Source organism: Amphiura filiformis, chromosome 3, assembly GCF_039555335.1.
Source record: "Amphiura filiformis chromosome 3, Afil_fr2py, whole genome shotgun sequence".
Taxonomy (NCBI): Eukaryota; Metazoa; Echinodermata; class Ophiuroidea; order Amphilepidida; family Amphiuridae; genus Amphiura; species Amphiura filiformis.
This window is the reverse complement of record NC_092630.1, coordinates 85,832,521-85,854,946: the sequence shown is the minus strand read 5'-3', so window position 1 is coordinate 85,854,946 and position 22,426 is coordinate 85,832,521. Positions and strand designations below refer to the sequence as shown.

General features: G+C 35.8%; 1 protein-coding gene across 1 annotated transcript in view; it reads right to left on the bottom strand.

Annotated features, from left to right (window-relative positions):
* Positions 1-268: 268 nt before the first annotated feature.
* The window catches only part of LOC140147572 (dedicator of cytokinesis protein 3-like), a 122,700-nt gene continuing 100,542 nt past the window's right edge, over positions 269-22,426 (bottom strand). Inside the window, exons 43-48 of the mRNA XM_072169352.1 lie at positions 20,393-20,557; positions 16,147-16,207; positions 6,934-7,037; positions 6,465-6,497; positions 4,842-4,886; positions 269-337 (exon numbers count right to left, since the gene is read on the bottom strand). Coding sequence (XP_072025453.1) covers positions 269-337; positions 4,842-4,886; positions 6,465-6,497; positions 6,934-7,037; positions 16,147-16,207; positions 20,393-20,557 — 477 coding nt within the window. The remainder of the gene's footprint in view (positions 338-4,841; positions 4,887-6,464; positions 6,498-6,933; positions 7,038-16,146; positions 16,208-20,392; positions 20,558-22,426) is intronic.

The window sequence follows — 22,426 nt, the reverse complement described above, 5'->3', positions numbered from 1 at the left end:
CTGTGGTGTTGTTCATCTATACTATTTAGTTCATTGGTAGGAGTACTACTCTGTGATGATAAACTCACAGGTGTGTCACATTTAGGTGGGGATGCAACCCCTTTAGAAGGCGTACCGCCACCTTTAGGTGGAAGCAGAGGTGGTACATCCTCCTCAATGTCATCTCCCTAGGAGTACTGTACTCAGCACCGCCTCCTAGGACCTTCTGTCAAACTCTTTCGTTGTTCCCTCTTAACTGGCAATGGTGGAGGTGGAGCGTCATCACCGTTCATGTTTTGATCATGTGTGTGCGAGGTGGTTCTATGACTTGAGATGGTGTGTGGTTCTGAGTAAGTGGCTGAAATGATGAGAAAATTAAGAAAAGGTGTAAGGATCCAATTGTTAAAATGAGACATGCATTAATAATGATAGCAATTATGAAACCAAATGTTTTTTCTGACGAATATATAGGTTTTTTTCCATTGTGATGAACCCAAGGTAACTATAAACCATTCTTTTGTATTATACAGTGTGAAGGCAATATAACATATAGATTATCATTGTCTGCTATTATGTAGCCCTCATGTAAGATACCACTGGTTTTACAAAGAAAGTCATAGTAATCTGATATTTCATCACAATTGAAAAAACAACACTGGTTCCTGGAGGGGGTTCTCCCTGGTTGAAGGTATATGGGGATGTGCCACGGTTTTGGGGTACCTTTTCAGCGATTTTGGTATATCGATGGTGGGTTTTCAGTGGAGACCAATGCGCCCAATTGGGTGCATTTGGGCAAAAGTGCCCCTAAAAGCGCCCACATTTGGGTGCTTTTTGTGAAAAATTGGTATACTGATGAGTGGCAAAATCAGCAAAAAGTAGGTATAGAAAAAGTCTGCATCCTAAAGTTTGTGTGGCACATCCCTGTAATTTTTTAAGAACCCCCCCCCCCCCGATGTGGGTGGCTATTAACCCATGAACACTACTGACTTTCTTACAATGCCCCAGATTGATTAATAACATGGTATAATCACCTGACTAACCAATCAAAATAGAGTTTTTATATTTCTTAACCATTTTAAGCTTACCCCATTCAATCCTGCTGACTATTTTTACCTTATAAAATGATTGGCTCAATACACTATATATACCCCCCCCCCCCCTTGTAATCAAATAGTTCTTAGAGGCTGATTCTGCCGGTAGTGCCCATGGGGTTAAGTTAATGGAAGCATTATCATTTGTATCTTAAATTTTTAGATGCCAGTCAGCAATGTACATTGATTATAAGTCATTAAAATTAACAAGAATCTTGTTAATGGGTATTACAAAGATTTGTAGTATGGCATATATCATTATGAGGCAATGAGGCAAGTTACAGAATGGCTTATGAGTACAAAATCAAACAAAAGGTCTATTAACTTTTAAAAATCTAACTTGTTTGTCAAACATACAGGTACATGGTAGCTCAAAACGATTAAGCTTTTCAGTAAATCCCAAACCCTTTGAGATTGGACATGATGATATATCATTGATGCACAGTTTTTGTCAACTTATGCATTCATCATTTTGGACTGTTTTTGTCCATTACAAAGTATTCATACACTCCTAGATAGTGAGAACCATTCAGAGCAAATGGGAAATGCTTTCGGACGCATTCATTTTTCCTGCGGGTTGGTGTATATATATTCGCTTGCATTTTCCAACATTTTTAGTGACAATTTTGTTATAAAAATTTTTGTCTTGTGTCTGAAATAGGTAAACGCCTTTCACTTGTTACTCGAGAAATTGTACAAAATAATGCACTTGTACTGAGATATTGATATGTCTAATGTACTATCCCATCAACATCTCAGTATGTGTGCATTATTTACAATACAATTTTACTCTCAACAAGTGATATGTATTTATTAACCTATAAATAGAAGTAGTATTTTGTCGCATAATTTATCTCCGATGAGATTGCTGTTGTAATTTGATGTTGATTACCACAAAAAGCAGTGAATCATTGAAATACTGCTCATAGATGAAGGTAGTAAATCAATGTGTAGGCCTAGAAAAAGCCAGATAAGCTAAATTTCCTACCAAGATAACAACATTTCTAATATCATTTGTGATACAATCTGGTCCATGGGGGCCAAAGGCAGCAAATTTGAAACTGAAAATTTCTACCTATATGTCCAAATATTCTGGGCACAAGATTCCTGGATTCAACAAAATGTCTAGTCCTGCAAACAAGTTTTCTTTATACAATTCTTTAGGAAACCTTTTGTTTGATTTTTTTCCATGAGCATCAAAGTTAAATTAGGTCTAAGTGAAAACAGAAACTGAAATAAGAACAATGATTATGATTAAATGATTACGTCTGTAGCTACTGGCTGCTAGATAAAGGAAAGGAATTATGAGAAGTACAATTATTGACTTGTCAGGAGACTAGCTGTGGTATTTAATTAAGTTTAAAAAGTTGTTAGTTAATTAAATCCATACACCCCCTAGGGAAGACATGACCTTAATCTCCCACAAAGATGGTGTCAAATGGAGTCACACATTTAGGTAACCCCCATTCTCGCTCACTGTGTGGAAGGTTAAGGTCATGTCTTCCATAGGAGTGTATGAGTTAACATTATTTGCACATCAGTGTCAGTTTTCATAGCAAAGATTACACAGTAATGTCAGTATGGTATGTGAGAATGAAAAGTCAACTTATCAACATATGAAGAGCTTTGTTTCAAAACCCCTTACATCCACTTGAGCAATTTTGAGAACACATCAAAATATCATCAAAAAATCACTGATATAAGGGGGTTTTCAACAAAAGCAGTTTATGGCGGGATGCTCATCACTGCTTTTGTTGGAAACCCCCATATAAGTACTTTTTTTGATGATTTATTGATGTTATCTCAAAATTGCTCAAGTGGATGTAAGGGGTTTTGAAACAAAGCTCTTCATATGTATTATATAGGTGTGAAGTCAATAGGAACTTACAGCATGTAGATCAAGGCATTCTCTAGGTGTGATTCAATGAAGTAACATATGGGACATATATATTTCAACTTTAGGAAGTAACAGGACATACAATACATCTGGTGTAAAGGAAGAATGTTTGCAAGTATTTACATGATCTAAGAGAGAATATCGGAGCAGGACAGGGGCTTCTGCACTATCCTGCAGCAAGTTAAGTGCATACAATGTTCTTGTTTCTGAATATGAATTATGAACTATGTTTTTGAATTATGATTCAGAATATCAAAACATCACTACAACAGATTGGGTAGTCAGTGGTAAAACCATATTACCTCTTTACAAAGTGATTTCAAAGTTGCATATACTGGCAAAACAGCTAGTCTTTCTTTGTTATGTTTTTTAAATATCAGTTTATTGCTAGGGATCTGTTGCCTAAGTTAAGGAGGAATGAGTCTTTTTTATATCACAATTTACAATGTAATTTTAGTAAATCTAACAGACCTAGAAATCTGACACAAAATCTGTGAATCCATTGTGCAAAGATTATCTAAAAACATCAACAGCACAGATCCATGTAGAATTGTATAGACATCCTGACACTAGCGAGAGTTTACAGAGTGAAATAAAGTGTAACCCTGAAGCACTGAGTTTGGTATGACTACTTATATAACATATACAGATACTTCATTTTTGAAGCAACTGAACCCCCAAAATGGTGATCTTTGTTTTGATTAATCATGAAGTGAAGCGGTAGTATTTTTGTTATATTAGGTAGGTACGTAAATCGCAGCAATCATACATTTGCACAAATTAAGGATTCTCACAAATCCAAATGGATTCACAGGTATTGACACAGATTTCTAAGCCTGTCCAATATGGTGGTTAAGTTTGGTTGATATATGTAGGCATGGATTCAATTCCTATGTCCATAACCTGATGCTTCAAATATCTGATACATATGTGGTTAACTAGGGCCCAATAATGTTAGGCCCTCAAATAATGTTCAAATGTTGAATTTTGCAGTTGGGCTCATTGAAGTTGAAAAATACAGATATAAATCATAGCCAGTAAATAGTCATGAAACTGTTGTTTTCAGCCACTTTAAAATTTAGAATAGAACTGTTAATAGTATCCAAATTAATATAAAGTAAGTATAATTCCTGTTTAAAATTATAAACAAGGAATTAAATGCAGCAAATAGATTAGCAATGTTAAAACATGATTATAAGAAACTTTTTGGCAAAAGTTATAAATTGCTGTAGAAGTGAATAAGTCAACGTCACTGGATTCATTTTGGCTACAGTCCTATCTGATGGACCAAGAATTATAAAGACAAAAAGGAGCCATTTGTGCAGATTTGTTTGAAAAAATAAAGTGAATTGTTCAGATTTCTTGAAGAAAAAATCCAAAAAAAACAAAAAACCATTCTTGTACAAGAATAAGCTGAAACAACAACAAAAAATATATGTATTTTTGTTGATAAATGCTCCAACATTGTACTTTTCTTTTCTACAGCAAATGCTAAGCAAGTTAAGTAGATGTTTCAAAAGATAACATAACATTAGATTGAAACATGATAAGACAGATATAATGAATGTGAGAGTGGTAACCCATGATTTAACATAAAATGTTAGGTTTTCTTAATATGTAGAGCAAATAATAGCCTTTTTCAGCCCCGCTAGTAAGCATGATCCTTCACCCCTCCTTGTGATTGCTCTCCCTCAGCCCCAAGTTGTGAGCTACAAGCTGAATTCCACTAGCCCTCTTTAAGTGCTTGAAAACTCTGGCTGCTGTAGCTATTGCTGATGATGCTACATGAGGAGTATCATCAAAACTATATCACGCACCTACACAATAGGGCTGAGTTGAGGTCGTTACTAGGGTTACTTGGGCACCTCGTTTACCTGATTTTTCATTTGCTGCAGAGCTTGGAAATGTACAGAAGATTTCTGCAAATGAAAAGATATGGCATACAAAATGCACAGCATTGTAAGATCTCATACCTGCTCAAATTTTAACATTTCAGTCATTCTTGTAATTGCTGTAATGACTGATATTATTTCATTAAGTACCTAATTCTACATCATTTCTGCTTTGAAATATGAAGAAACCTCTGTATCAATACAGACAATATATTCCACAGGTGCATTCTGGGAACTAGTGTAATTTGACTTTCAGGGTGCATTTTGTGATTACAACATCTTCTTTTTTCAGTATAAAATTGATATATATCGATAACAAAACTTAATTTCCAAAATTTCAGTTGATTCCTATTGAACTTATGCATAATTATATGTATTACACCAATTACTGGCTGTTGACAGCCAGAAAAAACAAATTGAACAATTTCTTTGGCAAATGATCAAATTTGCAAGAAATGTTATGTGTTCATACATTATGTAGTCCAAGATTTGTGATGGTATATCTCAACCTTTTGGAAGTGGGGGTGAGGTTGTGGATCACAAAATGCCCCTTTAAGCAATGATGTGCCTGTTTGACCTATGGCTTGTTGTTGATACAACAACTATGCTACATTCTTCACACCACAATACCTATAAATTGACTCACATAATTGATCTTGCTCTATTATGCTTAGGTGGTCTCCATACCTTTGGTTGATTCAAGTATTCATTATACTTCCTTGATCATTTTGTCATATCAGCTGATTGTGTGATGATGTCCATGTACAGGGTGTCATAATAACTGAACAATGTATTATAGTCAAAATATCTTTATTTTTGCTGTTAGTTGCTTCATGTTAAGACAGTAGTATGCAACAACCACCACAGCAGATCTATGAATGTTGTGTTATGTCTACAGCCCCTGGGAAAATAACTTTGTTGATTGGGGCCCTAGTGGTGAAATACAGCTTCCTATCCTATCCTTTCCTATCCTAGGCTATAAGCTTTGAAAATGGTAGCATGACTTGAGACACCCTGTACATGTAATTGTGAAACCACCTATCAATTCTGGAATTTATTTCTCTGAATGACACCAATGGATGACATTTACGAGTTGAATGATTATTTATAAAGAAGACGGATACCAATAAAAAGTTTGAAATTACATTGGTCAGCCTGAAGAAACAGTATTAATGTAGGTATGTTTTAAGTTTGCTGGTTGCAGTATAAACTCACTCAAGTTGAAAATGTTTTGTATACAACATGGTAAGTCATGGATATTGGTGAGATCACATCAGCAAAATATTACATATTTGGCATTACATTAAAATATCCTTATATATTGTTTCCCATGTTAAGACAGTACTATGCAACAACCACCACAGCAGATCTATGAATGATGCAACTAATTACAAGAAAGTAAAGCACATTATGAACCCAAACTCTTTTTATTTTCAAGTTTACTACACAACAAGTTTTCATCTATATGTAGATGTTGGCTTTAATATGACACCCATATATTTCATTGTATGAGTTGTAATTGCCAATCACCATGTCCCTTCTATATGCTATCCCATTCTGCATTACCATGGTTACTGTAGCACACATAACCAATAATATACAAACCTCAGAGTCATCTTCTGCCAACGGTGAGATCTCCTGTTTCAGTCAAAAATGTCAGAGTTTAAATAATCTAACTTTCTACTTTATGAAAATCTTTCACTATGGTGAATTACATACATGTTTTACTTAACAAAATGAACAAGCATATTAGAAACAGCCCACCCACTCCTGTAGACACCACACATGAAGCAATTGCCCATTCATGTATCCATGGTGTTACACGCCTGGCTGATCAACACAGTGAAGAGGAGAACAAGTAAATTTAATTAATTAATTCTTTTAATGGAAACAGCAATGTTGTCACAATGCAAAATTACAGGAACTACAATAATAGCCAGCATCCAGAATGCACTGGAAAATTGCTTACATTTCACAATCCCTGCCAACTTACACAATTGTTAAACAGAACCTTTCCCATGTTTTACCTTTTATTTTACTTCTTTATTTTTTGTTTGGATTTCTATTGACTTACCCTTCTTTCTGGTAGTTGAGGTGGTGGTGGGTCTGGTGGAGCTGCTGGTGTTGGCTCAGGAGCGTCAAAGTTAGCTAGTGAATCTGATGATGAGGTACTGGCAGCTACAGATAAAATCATACAACTTATAAATGAGCCATTATTCTTTATGTATGGTTAACTTAAAGAGGCATTGTCCAATTTTTTCATGTTCTGTTTTCTATCTTACATTAAGACCTATCAAATTTTGAGTTGTGTTGTTCCAGCGATTTTGGTATGAGAAGCAAAAATGTGTATCCGGTTGTGGTTACCACAATTCACCATGTTTTTGTTCACAACTTCTAATAAATCTCTGGCACTATATTTTACTGGGATAATGACAAAAATGTGAGCTTTCTTCTGATACCAATGCACATCCATCTGTGTATCTGTAATAAAGTAACATCAAAATCACATCCAGTTACCAGGGACTCTCTTTTAGAATTTGCAGGAGAGCACTAAATAGCTCTTCTGGAACCTTCAAGGAGAGATGTTTAGAGCGTTTACAATAGAATGTAAGGAGAGAATGGTCAACTATAAGGAGAGCAAAAAATCACTCTGCTATATCAGATTTAATGAGAGCAGTAGAGATTGCTCTTCCTCTCCTCAAAAGGCAGTCCCTGAGTTACATGTGAAATTCCAGCTGAAAATTGCTGAAATTTATAAAATGCAGTTCATTTTGCACAATTTGGCCTAAAATTAGACAATTTTGTTTAGAAATCCAAATTCTTCCACACCCTTTCCACTTTTTATGGATAAAAATGGTTGGATCTGGAATCAATAACACTGTTGAATTTGGTTGGAATTCCAAATTTTCCTCAATATTCCACTTCATAAATTGAGAAATCACTTCTTTGAATGATGGAGACGTATGATTACAAAATTGGATGCATTTAAGTATTGAATGTTGATACTTCATAGGCATGGAATGCAGCTTGATATCAAAATGAAATGTTGAAATGTTGAATTGAACATGTCAAAATGGTAACTCGTCAAAACCTCCATGGACCATGCAGAGTGGCTCATATTTATCATTCTCTTACCAGCAGTGTTTACTCAGGCTGAATATCACCATTTGGCTCAGTGAAAATCAGATTTGGCATACAAGAATTTGCAATTCTGTATAACTATCAGTCAATTAGAGAAAATTAGCCAAAATTAGGCCAATTTGCGAACAAAGGTGCACCCAATTTCCAGAGAGTGAGAGAGAGAAAGAGAGAGAGAGAGTTAACACTGCTAACTGGTACTGCACATTTCTTCCTTCTATATATGTGCTGTGCCCCAATGTATGAGTATTATCCACATGCTTCATGCATAATGTTAATGTGACAGGTACCCAGGTGATTTTGCATGTTCATGTTACTTTATAGAGTGTATGCAATAAATCAACCGGAACGGTATAACAATTGAAATGGCAGCCATGTTGGAGGATAGTTTTTAGATAGCTTAAGATGACAGAGGGACAGGTCTTTAGATCGATTCCACAACCATTCATACCTATCACCTGTTTTATTGTAGTATCATGCAAATTGCCCTGTGGTACAGAATTTTATTTAAATGAAGACGACTCTGTCCTGAGTGACGTTGTATTGCATACCCTCTATAGAAGAGGTGCTACTCCTGAAGTAGGGCTCAATTTTAGCACTTGCCCAATGAGTTGTAAAAATGGTATTGGATATAGGAACTGGTCCAATACAGCTCATAATATGTGCTGGCAGGCAAGTTGTTCAAAAAGATAAGAGTAAGCCTTGTCCTGAAGTAAGCCCTCTACATCTAGTGCAAACTTGTGGAATGATTTGCTTTGTCATGCATTGAAACTATCAGAGATGTAAATGGGTAGAGATCCATATCCTGAAAATGGATCCGACCCTTGGTCAGACGGCTGAGCGTTGCATGTGTCATCAAACATTTATGGGGGCTCGTCCGGGAAATCACCCCCTAGAAATTTTGTTTGCTCTTGTTAGGCTGAAATATCATCATCCAATTCCTGAAAAAAAAAAAACATATTTTTCTTTTCTTTTTTTTTTTTGCACATCCGGAATATTTTGTTATGGCTCCAAATATGAATTTCTGAGAATATCCAGAAAGGTTACATCTCTGAAGTATTTGGTGCGGGTAGGGCGATCTTTGTTAGTATAAGTAGTATACATTCTCTTGTGCTATTCTAGAGTAATGAAGGTGCTTGTAAGTTACCTGCTAAAGTTATGTTAATCATTACATACACACACAAGTGACAAACACATTTTGTAATGATCTACATTGTCAAATACAAACAAGTAATTGGTTTCCTGATGAAATTTGTGACCAGATTTTACATAACATTGATTACCAATTTCCCATATCATTTCCACCAATGCTTTAACCATAAATATAACAAGGTAGCTATTAGAATGGGACCATTTTCACCTCAGCTTTCACCAGGTCATCCCTGACTACCATAATCCTCAACCACATATTACAGGTGCATTACATACCCATACCATGATATCACTTACATACCGTATACCGGGGGCGTTACATTTTACCAAGGGGGGGGGGGGCGTTTATAAGAGGTCATTTTTAGCACGACAATTCCCGTTTAAATCATTAGGTAAGCTTAAAAGTCACGTTAAATGACAAACTATGAACTTTTAACACTGACTTTTGGTTCACTCCCGGGTTTCTGATCCAGATTTTCGCCAATTATTGACGCTATTATCGACCATGTGCGCAACTTGGTAAGCTTACTACACAAGATAGCATGGAAATATCGGCATTTTTGAAACATCTTGGTTGAAAAAAGTGGTGGGGGGGCGTTTATTTGAGGGGGCGACTATTTGACTAAATACGGTAGCTGCTCTTTTACACTTGAACCATAAATATGTGATGGCAGCTATTAAACATGGGATTATTTTCACCTCAGCGTGCATCAGGTCATCCCTAACTACATGTACCTAATCCTCAACCATATATACAGGTGCATCATTTTTCAGTTGTACATAGTTGCTCTATTACACTTGAACCATAAATATAACAAAGCAGCTATTAAGATAGGGACCTTTTTTTACCTCAACCTGCAGGTGCATCACATATCAATTACAAAGCTGCTCTATAACACTTCACTTACTTGAGCTAGGTCTGGAACTCTTGCCTGCTTTCTCACTGCTTCCACTAATAAAGTCCTTGACTCTGGTCAGCAAGCGATTTCTTGTCCCCTCCGAGCTATCAGTACTTTGTACGGACAACACTAAGACACATAGAAATAAACTTTTTATTGTCTCCCCAAATTGACACGGCAAATTAAATTAAATAAAGGATGCCATCACAATGGTGAATACAGGCAAGGAAGATTCTCTGGTAACAGAAGAACTGGAAAGCTAGAGGGAGGGTCACTCACATATCAGGGCTATACAGGCATGTGCTACTTTGATTGCACTCATTTTTAAGCTGTTCTGCTGCCCCTAAACCAATCCATTTTCACCTTGTTTTGGTTCTTTCAACATCTTTGAAATAAATTTATATTTTCATGCTCAATCCATACTATTTGGCTTAATTTCAACTCCCAGTTCAAGACCTAAATTGGATGAAGCATTCAAAAGATAATACTTTTGACAATGTAAGCAGCACATACATGTATCTACCAGTTTGAGTGTCCCTCACCCCACAAGGTTGGCAGGTAGATACAGTCATCTGAATGGTAATATCAAGGCTACACACATAGTTTACATTCACTGTGCCTTTAAATAGTACGTCAAACAATGTTGAAGCACGTTTGATTACTCAACATTACAAGTCAGTTACAAGAACTTGACAGAGTATAATGTAAATTAAATAAATAATTTTTGAGAATATATTCCTTTCTTTCAATTTAAAATCTATTGTATTAAGCTGAGTTAGCTCTGTGAACAATTTTGATATGTTGAAATTTGTGAGTTAGAAAGGCATTAGAGCAAAGTTGAGTTATAAATTGTAGTGGTAGTATTAGAATTGAAAGGCTGTGAGAATGAGCAAGAAGGAGAGGGGGAGAAAATAGAAAGACAGAGAGATTCAGAGGGAATGAAGACAAAGAAAAGAGAGACAGGCAGGAGGAAGAGAGAGAGTTTGCAAGCGAGACAGTGAAAAATTATCTTAGACACCGTATTTACTCTATTGAATGCCCCAGGGGCGCTGCAATTTCAAAAAGGGGGTATAATTAGAAGTGAATTTTCATGGAAAAAATTTTGCAAAATAAAACTTCAGGAATTTGCGACATGCAACTTCCAGGTTGAAATTCAACATGACGGCAATCATACAGGATCCACATTATCGGAAAATAGTACCAAATTAGATCTGTAGGTAAATTTTTATGCAAGAATGCAATTGATTTAGTTAAATACATGAACAATCTATTATAACATGGTAATGAATTGGATGGAAATTTAAGTTAGAATAGGATTTGTCCATGCGATTTCGCGATCATGACATGCCAGTTTGAAGCTTACTTACAATGCTTACATGCTATGGCATGGACATTTTCTGCATTCAGTAATTTTTTTTGTCGTAAAAAGAGGGGGGGGGGGGGGTCATTTAATACAGTAAATACGGTATGCATTGTTGTAGTTGATATTCTGGGTTAGATATTTTCTACACTATAGAGAATGTGATCCTATTCACATTAAGCCCAGGTTGTAATATCCCGACTATAATACGGTAGATGAAGCATAAGTTTGCATTAGTGAATGGCATTATCAATTAGGAGGTTAGCATCATTTACCAAACGGTAATTGTTTGTTTCAGGTGGTTTAGAAAAATGTTGCAAATGAATGTTGTTTTAGCTAATAGGTAAGATTAAGAAGTGTATAGCATTTATGTACTACACATTTTCCGAATCTGTTCAAAATATATTTAGTTTTTATTACATACCAAACTCTGCCAACTATGGTTAGACGAAATGTATAATTTTGGTCCTATAGCACTATCGGTGCCCCGATAGGTACTGATGGCTCTTTCTATCGTACCCTGAACATTTGCAGTGCTTTTGTTTTTTATTTTAAAATAAAAAATGATAACACTATGCAAATATTAATTATTATGCTTGATACAATTTATTACATCACCGGGGTATTATAAAAATAGTCATCATTACCTAACCAGACACCAATAGTGCTATTGGACCAAATTAAACGTGGTACTTTAAGGCTTTATTAAAATTACAATATATTTCTCTTTATCAAATCTTTATAGGATATACAGTCATTTTACCAGCAAACTAGATTTTGATTTTGCCATCCTGAAATGAAAACCAAACCTTAGAACTTGTTTAGTTTCCGCACCAAAAGTTCAAGGTCAATTCAAAGAGAAAGGTGAACAATAGAATTAGGGATTCAATCATGTTTCACCATTGTTCATCACCGATTAACAACGATGCGTTCGCGTCGTCTGCGTGGTTTACTTCAGCTGCCCGGTAAGTAAACCACGAGACGCAGTTGGACGCGAAGTTGTTAATCGTGATGAACAACGATGAAACATGATTGAATTCCTTTCAACAACGAAACAAGCTAAAGATGTCTAATTTACATAATTCTTTCATTCGGAATGTCTGTTTGTCATTGCCACTCAACCTTACAAGAAGATCGCGGTATTTCTCTGTTGATATCAGCAATAAAACTAAAGAATAAAGCGGTAATATTTAGCTGCTTCCGCCAACATAAGTGAGTTTATGTTTACGCTTACATTCCAGGCATGGCGAATTTTACGCGCTCATGCGTAACGCGTCTGACAGTAACCTTGCGTTCAGCGATCGCTATACGCTTACTGCAAAAGTGTGTGTTCATCACGGATTAACAACGGTTGGCTCCTGTACAAAAGTATAGGAAGAGTTGTTGAATCACCTGTATATGATGACAGCCGTATATTTAACACATGATGGAATAATTGACACACGTATTGTGTATTTGAAGATGCTCTATTTCTATTTACTTAAAGAATACCAGAATACAACAGTTTTGAGTCAAATTCAGTAACAAGGTCATGGTTTTTTTAAATCGCAACTTACATATTCTATCTCAATTTAGTTATTTATCAAGATGGTCTTACATTTTAAGTGTCAAAAAATTACATGACTGTGTATCCCTTTAAAGCTTCAGTATGGCATTTTGAATAAAACATAAACACAATTAACACCATCAAACACATCAATCCATTCCAGTCATTCTACTTTAAAAAGGCCATTGCATACTCTCTTACCCTAAAGTACAATTTAATCATGCATGTTTCCCTATTAGGCGAATGAATGAATTTTATTTCTCCTTATTTTCTGTCCCTAGAAAAGTGGGGAAAATAAAAAAAATCCAATATTGGGCCTAGAGTTACAGATGCCTTGTGTCGCTTTGCAAGTCTCTGTATCTTAGAAAATGTTTTGATTATGACACCTTTAAATGCAAGCTTATTATACCGCCATTCCAAAAAAAGCGGTACAAGGTATAAAATGGAGGCGTGGCTTTGCTCACACTTCAATTGCTGCTTAGATTTAAGTATGCAATAGTCTTTAAAAACGCAAGGTACAATCAATTGTGTTCATCCGAGTTTTCTTTACATGCAAAATTGCATATATTCTATATGACTATATGTCGTACTCCTGAAAATACTGCAAGTTTACTATTAGTGAATTCAATGAACTCATAAGCACTCAGGCACTGGTTATTTCATCCCTAAAAGTAGTTTTACTGTAGACTTCTTACAACTCAATTATTTTGGGAATTACCAAACTAAGATCATAATTTCACATAAAAATACCCCTTGGCTAGTACCCTTTGATGAAGAGGTAATAATTTCAGTTTTTACCTCTTCAGATCAGATAATATAAAGAAAACCCTGATGTGCAACTGTTACTGTGATACAATGTCATGCAATACACAGGGAAACCATAGATTTGTAGCAAGTTATACTCTGGCTAACCTGAAGTATGACAATATACATAATCAATGCTGCTGATATTCATACGCTCATTTGCAGCAAGCATTCATTCTTTGAGCACACTGATTACAAGTATTTCACTTGTAATTCCCTCATGTGATACTTCAGCCTGCACAGAGTGTACATCATGACATAGAACTTTACATAACCTAGGACCAGTTCACAAAGTACTCATTTTAAGTGCATGCTATGTCGGATGCAAATACACATGTATGCCGTTGTACTAGGCAACCAGAGTTTGCTTTTGTTGAAATTACCCTTGTTGCAAATTGGGCTACCCCAGTTGAAATCTAAACTACAGTTTGTCCACCTTGAAGTACGAAGTAATGTACGCACATTTTGCGTAAGCGTATCGTGCGTCACATATTAATATGTGACCATCCTCCACAACTGAGCCCGGATGTCGCCAGTGCCACTATTGAGATATGATCCATCGAACTTAACAATAAACAATAGGAAACAAAGGATTTATTGACTGTTTTATTGATTTTTCACTACTTAAATGGCAAGTACTATAGACATGATATACATCATTTTAAAGCTAATTTCAAGCAGAATATTTTGGTTGAATATCGCAAAAATGATGATTGGCGACTTCAGGGCTCAGTTGTGCTGAGGGTCACATATGCTCATGCATTTGTGTGCAGCCAACTCCTTTTGACATTATGGCATGCCGAAACTGCGTAATTTACTGTGTACTTTACTTCAAAATGGACAAATTGTACATCAATGTAAGATATGACCTTAATCTTCTACACAGAGTGTGTGAATTTGAAATGGGGTTACTAAAAAAAACCTGAAATAGATCAATCCCTTGTTTGTTACTTCAAAAATAATTCATGCGTAACATCAATTTACCAGATTCGGCTGTCTGCCAAATTCTTAACGATATACCTAATAGATATTTGTGGTCGTAGTGAATACATCATACACTAGTTACTGGTTCACGCTTGGTTTGCACACCTGTTAGCAACCCATTGACTCTGTGTTGTGATCAGTTTGATTGTGGTTCTGAACGAAGATAGCATGAGCTAGTTTACCTAGCAACTTTAAACTTGGATGTCACACTACGACAGCGAATAGTCACAAGTCACTGTCAGGAATTTCTCCCCACATACATAATTGATAATTATTGCTCTTTGTGATTTATTGAGAAGTAGTAAATATCAAAATTCTTTCTAGTTAAAGGCCTATTTAGCGATTAGTTCATTCAGAAAAACATAAAAGTTGAGTGTTTTGCACCTTTGTTAGTAGCATAGATGTGCTAACATTGCTTGCTAGTGGTTAAGCCATAAGCTGTGTATTAAAAATAAAATAGGACAGTTCAACATGAAACTGTAGAGAAATTAGCTACATGTATTTTATTTGAACGAGTTTTCCTCAAGGTTTGCCAAGTTTTCCTCAAGTGTTCCTCAAGTTTTTCATTTCAAAAATTCCTCACAGCAATTTTAATGACTTGTCATTTTATAAACTTTTGCTGGGATCACTGAATGGGCCTTTAAGCTTATATGACAGATCTAGCTACTTATTACATTGTGTAATTCAGTATCATTCTACAGGAAAAGTAGGTTGATATCTCATAGCTCAGAAGACTAGGCAGCTACACCACTAACACCAAGTATTAAAATCATTGTACAGACTTCCAAACACCTCATGCAAATACAATATTCAGCAATAGTTTAATGTTATCTTCCACATCAAAACAACAACTACATTAGCAAGATCCAGATATAAGTATACAGTACACACCTGCATTAGAGTTGGGATATGGTAACAAGTAGATTGCTATATAAGTATACAGTACACACCTGCATTAGGGTTGGGATATGGTAACAAGTAGATTGCTATCTATATATAGGGCTAAGAGCTATGTCAGATGTAATACACTAGTATATGGGTAAGCAGGATTATGAGGTAGCATTGGTTGAAGTGATTTACAGGGTCTATACACTATGGGAAGGGTTTGAGGTGCAAGCATGGTGATGCATGATATGAGAAGACAAATATAGCACTAGTTCTTGTCAAGTAGCAAAAACAAAAACCAATAAAATGTAGGCTATTCCAGTTCAAATCCATACACCTCTTATGGGAGCCATGACCTCAATCTTCCATACTCGAGCTGTTTATTTCAAACGGAGTCATCCATTCAGGTATAATAACTCCATTTGAAATTCACACTCTGTGTACAAGATTAAGGTCATCCATAGGGGGTATATGTATTTCAACTGCAATAGCCCAATGCAACAAATGTATTGCACTTACTGCTACTTCTATCCTGTGTAGAGGACTCTCTTCTTCTGTGAAAGAAAGACCTTGATTGTGGCTGTAAAGAAACAACAAATAGTCAGAATTAGAACCACCATTCACAGGCTCTATCATATAATAATAGTCATGATTCCTGCCACTGGAGTTTATTTCAGCTAATCATGTTACATACCTTAACACAGATATATGCCACCAAAGACATGTTGTAATGACTGTCAAATTTGTAATAATGATGCTGTGTAGCATTTCTTTTACTCATTCTGGGAAAGTGCATGTGATTCTCTTATATAACGCTCAAAACATTTCCTAAATGGGCTGCCACTGAGTTATTTTGGTAAAGTGAGTGAATGTGATTCTTATATATAATGCTCTAAACATTTCCCTAACCTAGTTGCAACTTTAGAATATAGATTTGAAACTGCAGAGGTATGGATGGTCAGCCAATGTATTTGTTTGTGAATGAGGGATATTAACATCAACTTGTTTCTTCACTTATAGTTTCAATTATCACCCAATCACAATATGTCACATTCATTAGTCTTGCTTTTAACTGTTTGTTTACTTTCATAGGGAGCAACAACAATATCAAAACTATTATCAATAACAATTTATAAACATATCAGTAAATGATCCAGCAAGACCACTTGGGGTGATGTATTTGGCAATTCCAGTTGAAATCCATTGTACGTCCCCTATTCAAGACATGACCTTAATCTGCCACACAGGAGCGATAATGTGAAATTGGATTACCTGAATGGGTGACTCCATTTAAAATCTACAGCCAGTGTGGGAGAGATTAAGGTCCGATCATAGGGCGTATATGGATTTGAACTGGAATAGCCCACAGTTATATCATATAGAGGCCCTGCATGCTTTTATCGATTGACTTCAAACAAAGGATTTGAACCTGTAACCCGGCCGTAATGTAGTCTATTTAATATACTGTTGGGATCCACCTGTGGTGCAAGTTATGTATTTTCTGTAGAGTTGACTAGTGTGTATGTTAGAGATACTGACTTGCTTCTGTTAAACAGAGTTGAATACGAGCCATGTTTGTGGTTAACTATGTCACATGCAGGACCTCTATTAAAGATATGCACATTTGTTAGCACACATATAAATGATACCAAAATTCTCTGTTAAATACTTGTACACCTTGAATCAAGTTAATGACATGGGTTATTCATTTATTTCCCTGTAGCAATATCACACCTTGCAAAAGTGGTAGCATTAGTTTGGATTTGATAATTTGCAGCTTATTGGCATCCAACAACAAAGTGTGCAAACATTACAACAAATTCAAAAAAAAAAGGTACTACACCATTTTTCACCTTGGCAAGACAGTGACGTTAGTGCACATATCATTGGCAGTTTCAGAGCATTCTCTCAAATCACTGGTTTACACATGCACATGTTTCAAGATGCCACATAGATGCGTGCACAAAATAGCTGCCTTAACACGGTGACATCACCGCCTTCGGCAAGACGAAAAATGGTATAGCCACTATCAATGTATTCTATAGTGACAAACTGGTGCAAAGCACAAGGCATTCAAATGTACAATATGCTTCCAAGTATGTGATATAATAATACTGTATAGTGACATATTTAAGCAGTATCAATTTGTTCTCCAATTTTAACTGTTCTGAATGACTTACAGTTTCTTTAATTCACTGGTTAGCCTATGGATTACAAATATTGTTGAGGGCTTTTAAATTTGTGATACATCCACTATACAGAGTAACATCCACATCGTTCTGGAATGGTCCAAGAAATTAAATGATACAACATTTACAAACACAAGGTCAGTGACCCAATTGACATCATTTCCCCACTTTTCCCATCAAAATTGAGATTTTGGCATCTGAAGAAAGATCCCATTTTCCACAATCCTAATAAAATTTGAGGCCAGAGATATATTTCTTTTAGATGACTGAACAAAAGAGTGATAGCCTCGTCCGCCCATGGTGGTATACTACACATACTTATTTGATACACATTTTTGATTCTAACATCCAAATCACTGTAAACTTTGAATCTGATTGTTTTGGTGACAGGCCTCCAGGGGTGGGACATTGATAATAATTGATGGTTGCATAATGTTGACCTGGTATTATTGGTGGGATATATAATACTTATAGCAGGTTTCTTTTTTAGGGAGACTGTACATTTAAGTCTTTGAGCTTACACAAAGGACTTTATTGGGACAATGAACATGCACAAATATTTGCCATTTTACACTATGGGGGGGTTGAACTTTGGTGCGAGATGGGCTCCTTGCTCCTTAACTTTTCCTTTGGCTCCCCGATTTTCTCTTTCATTGTTTTGTCCGGGGAGGGGCTACACTACTGCAGGCCTCCACGTACGGTAGAATACACCACGTGACAAAATTGAACCACTCTCCTTTAATTTGGTAATTTGTTAGTTCCTTGGAAACATTCTAAAAATAGGCCATTCCAGTTGAAATCCATACACCCCCTATGGAAGACATGACTTTAATTGTCCACAAAGGAGTGCAAATTTCAAATGAGGTTGCCTGAATGGATGACTCCATTTGAATTCTACACTCCCTGTGTGGGAGATTAAGGTCATGTTTTCCTTAAGGGGTGTATGGATTTCAACTGGAACAACCCAATGGCATAAGATTCTTCCAAGATATTATTAGAAAAAATATACAAACGATTAGTGGAAGAGAAAATGAATTACACAAGTTTATTTCAGCAGGATGAGAAGTGTTTCTAGATACAAAAGACACCAAGATATTAGAATCATGTTAAGATGTATGTGATTACTGACAAATAAGGGAAAATATGATGAAAATTTATTTTAAAAAAAAGAAAAGAAAGAAAGATATGACAGACAGACATACAAACAGAGAAAGGCATATTACGAGACAGATAATCTGACTACCAAAAGCTGAATACATCAAAGTCACATCATATAATGTAAAATTATTAAGTTCTTTCACTCAGATTATTGAATTCAAGATGTGTGTTTTAAAGGCTCTTGGTGCAGTTTATTTCAAATAATGAAACTTAGCTTTCTGGCACAAGGTGACTTAGATTTACAAACTTTACTAAATGAAATGATAATGTTCCATAGTTTCATAGGTTGTTAACTTCAATTCACCAGCATGATAGGTTAGTCCAGGAACTTAAAGACACTATCAGAAAATCAGACTTGTTCATTTTTGTAAAGAGTAAACATGCACTCTGTAAGTGATAAAACCGAACATGACCTAATGACTTTAGGAAAAAGGTACCATTTTCATCAATGTTGGAGTATATACACTTGTAACTACATGCAACTGAATGGAGCTTCACATTATCAACACTGTTGTTTTCTTCCTTTTTGCCAATATTTTTCCTATGAAAATCACCTAAACTTCCGAGCGATATCACTTGACACATAAAGGCGTCAACCAATCATTTTCTATCAACTGGATCTACTATTTTGCTATTTAATTTACCATTCTTGAATATTAGCTTTCGATGATGAATTAATTCAAAGCAATAATTATTAACAGTAATGGATGTTCTAAAAATGAATTTTGTGGCATTTAGAATATTTTAATTGTTGTCTGCAATCGCTATCGCTGTGATAAGTACAAATGCAAAAGCGAAGAGTGATGCATCGCAAAATTCAGCGATTTTACATCGCTTTCCAAAAGCGGTGCATCACTCGGCGATGGGAGTATAAATTCAGCTTGACTTCTTTGGTGGTTACTGATAGTGCCTTTAATAAAACCTGACAGACCTTAGAAAGTGTCATGTGAAATGGACTGGGCTGTTCCAGTTGAAATACATACACCTCCTACGGAAGACATGACCTTAGTCTTCCACATAGGGAGGGTGAATTTCAAATGGGGTTACCTGAATGGGTGACTCCATTTGAAATATTCACCTGTGTGTGGGCAGCGTTGGAATTAGTAGCCTGGTGTAGCAAACTGCTACCCAATTTTATAAATTTGCTACACAATTTTGGAATTGAATAACATGTTTATGTCATAGACTATATCTGAAATGTGTGAAACATACCAAGAGATATTTGACAGCAGATCTTGCTAGGCATAAAAAAATCTTAATTCCAACGCTGTGTGTGGGAGATTATGGTGTATGGATTTCAACTGGCATAACCCATTGAGCCAAAATGATTGCAAATGTCAAGTTTGTTGATTGTTAACCACCAATATGTCACCATGAAGAGTTAGTCCACACCGTTAAAAAAACAACTTGAAACAGACCTTATTAGAAAGAAGGTCATCTTGTGAAAGGGATTTTGTTGGCAAAAATGACTGCCTTGCAGTTGCCCATAGCTTCCTTTTACCCTTTGGGGATTCCCTTGGTGACACACATGGGGACTCTCTGGGAGATGATGGCGGCGATGGCAGGTGGTCATCTGGGTGTCTCTAATGAGGTAGATATCATCAAATAAATGGGCGAGGATAAAAATGGTAGATGTTAATTAATCAACTAATGCATGTGTCTGTACAAATCATCACAAAATCTAAAACAAGATCTTGGATAATTATATATAATACTTCCCTGCTGGACAAAAGCATATTGATCTGGATAAAGTAGATGTATATGCTCTACAGTAACTAAAGGTAAGCATGTATCGGGAGAGAGATTCACATTAAGCAACTTGGACTAGTTCATGCAATTCATTCAATACATATAATGCATATGTCATAACTAGCCATTTAGTGCATACATGCTTCCATTCATTTTCAGTGTCTGTGAAAACTCTATATACACAAATATAAATGATCATGTCATAAATATAAATAAAGAAGTCATCTGATTAAGCTTTGAAGATCTCTGCAAGATGATTTTAAGTCAACCTCAGATAACAATCTGAAAGTTTATTTTGCATGTCAATACTTGTATGTGTATGCGGAGGTAGTGGGTATTTGTTTGTGCTCCAAAATCCTGTGCAAAAATATCTGAAAGAAAAATATAATCTTTAATCATGACGTCAACTCTGGCCTGCTTTAAATTGTAGAAGAAAGATAGTAAACATTAAGAGTCTGAACAACATGACATCTACTTCATCTCACATCAACAACTGCATGCCATCTCTAAATGCATTACATTCCATGTCAAACTTTGCCAATGTGGAATGCATATATAATAAATAATGTCAGGTCTCCTGCTATCAAACATGGTCTGTAATTTTGACCCTATAATGTACATTATGCAGCTATGAAGCAGAACACAAAAATAAGATACAAAATAAAATGGAAATAAATATCAAATGCAGTGAAGAGCAATAAAACAACAAAACAAGAAAACCCCCCAAAACCAGAAATGCAACAAATAAGATAAATGCAGTAAAGATGCTGGCTGGTGTGCACATCAGATAGAAATGCGTGCAGGTACTAACCCCCTCAGTCAAAGCTGGGGTTATGCGGGTGGTAGCGACGGTGGCCCGGGTTCTTTTCATAGGACTTGGTGGATCAACTGTAATATTAGGAGTGATACGCCCAAGTGTGGCATGCTGAAATGGTAGCAAAGTGGAAATCATCTTACATACAGTAAATATTGTAATTAATGTGACATATTATCACATCATGCGTTCAATCATTCATCAATACCGGTGAAATACCTCATGCAATTTCAAGCAAGAGTCCATTTGCAGCTACATGTATGTTCTTCAATTTCTTTGTCTCGTTAAGACCCTATACACATTTTCAAATTTTCTTTTTGAAAATATGTGTACATCCACATCAAAAGGATGCACATGTTGGCTGCTACATGGGCCTCTTTTTGCATATATAATAGCTAGGAATAAATACCAGACTCATCTCAAGTGGAGGTCACTTCAAATCATCCCAAAGTCTATGTATTTGTGAACCATTTGACTCGGGGATGATTTGATGTGACCTCAATTTGATATTAGTCTGGTATTTATTCCTAGCTCTTATACAAAACGAGACACATGTAGCACTAGCAGCTGACAAGTGCATCCTTTTGATATGGATGTACACACATATCCTTTTGGCATGTTTCCTCATTCAGAACCACCTCTCACACCATGATGCAATCACAGTTTTTTCAAGATTTAGAGTGTAACTTTGGAGCAATGAACATTCACATAAAATAGCCAAACCTGTCACATATGAGTATACTACCAAACATGAGTGATGAGGAAGTCTCAATCCCAATGATTTTGTTACTTAAATACATGTTTTTGTCACTTTCATTGCTTCTTTTTGTTCAATTCTAGGAAGTGATACAGCAACAAATCATAAAAATGACATTCTAAAACTTGCATT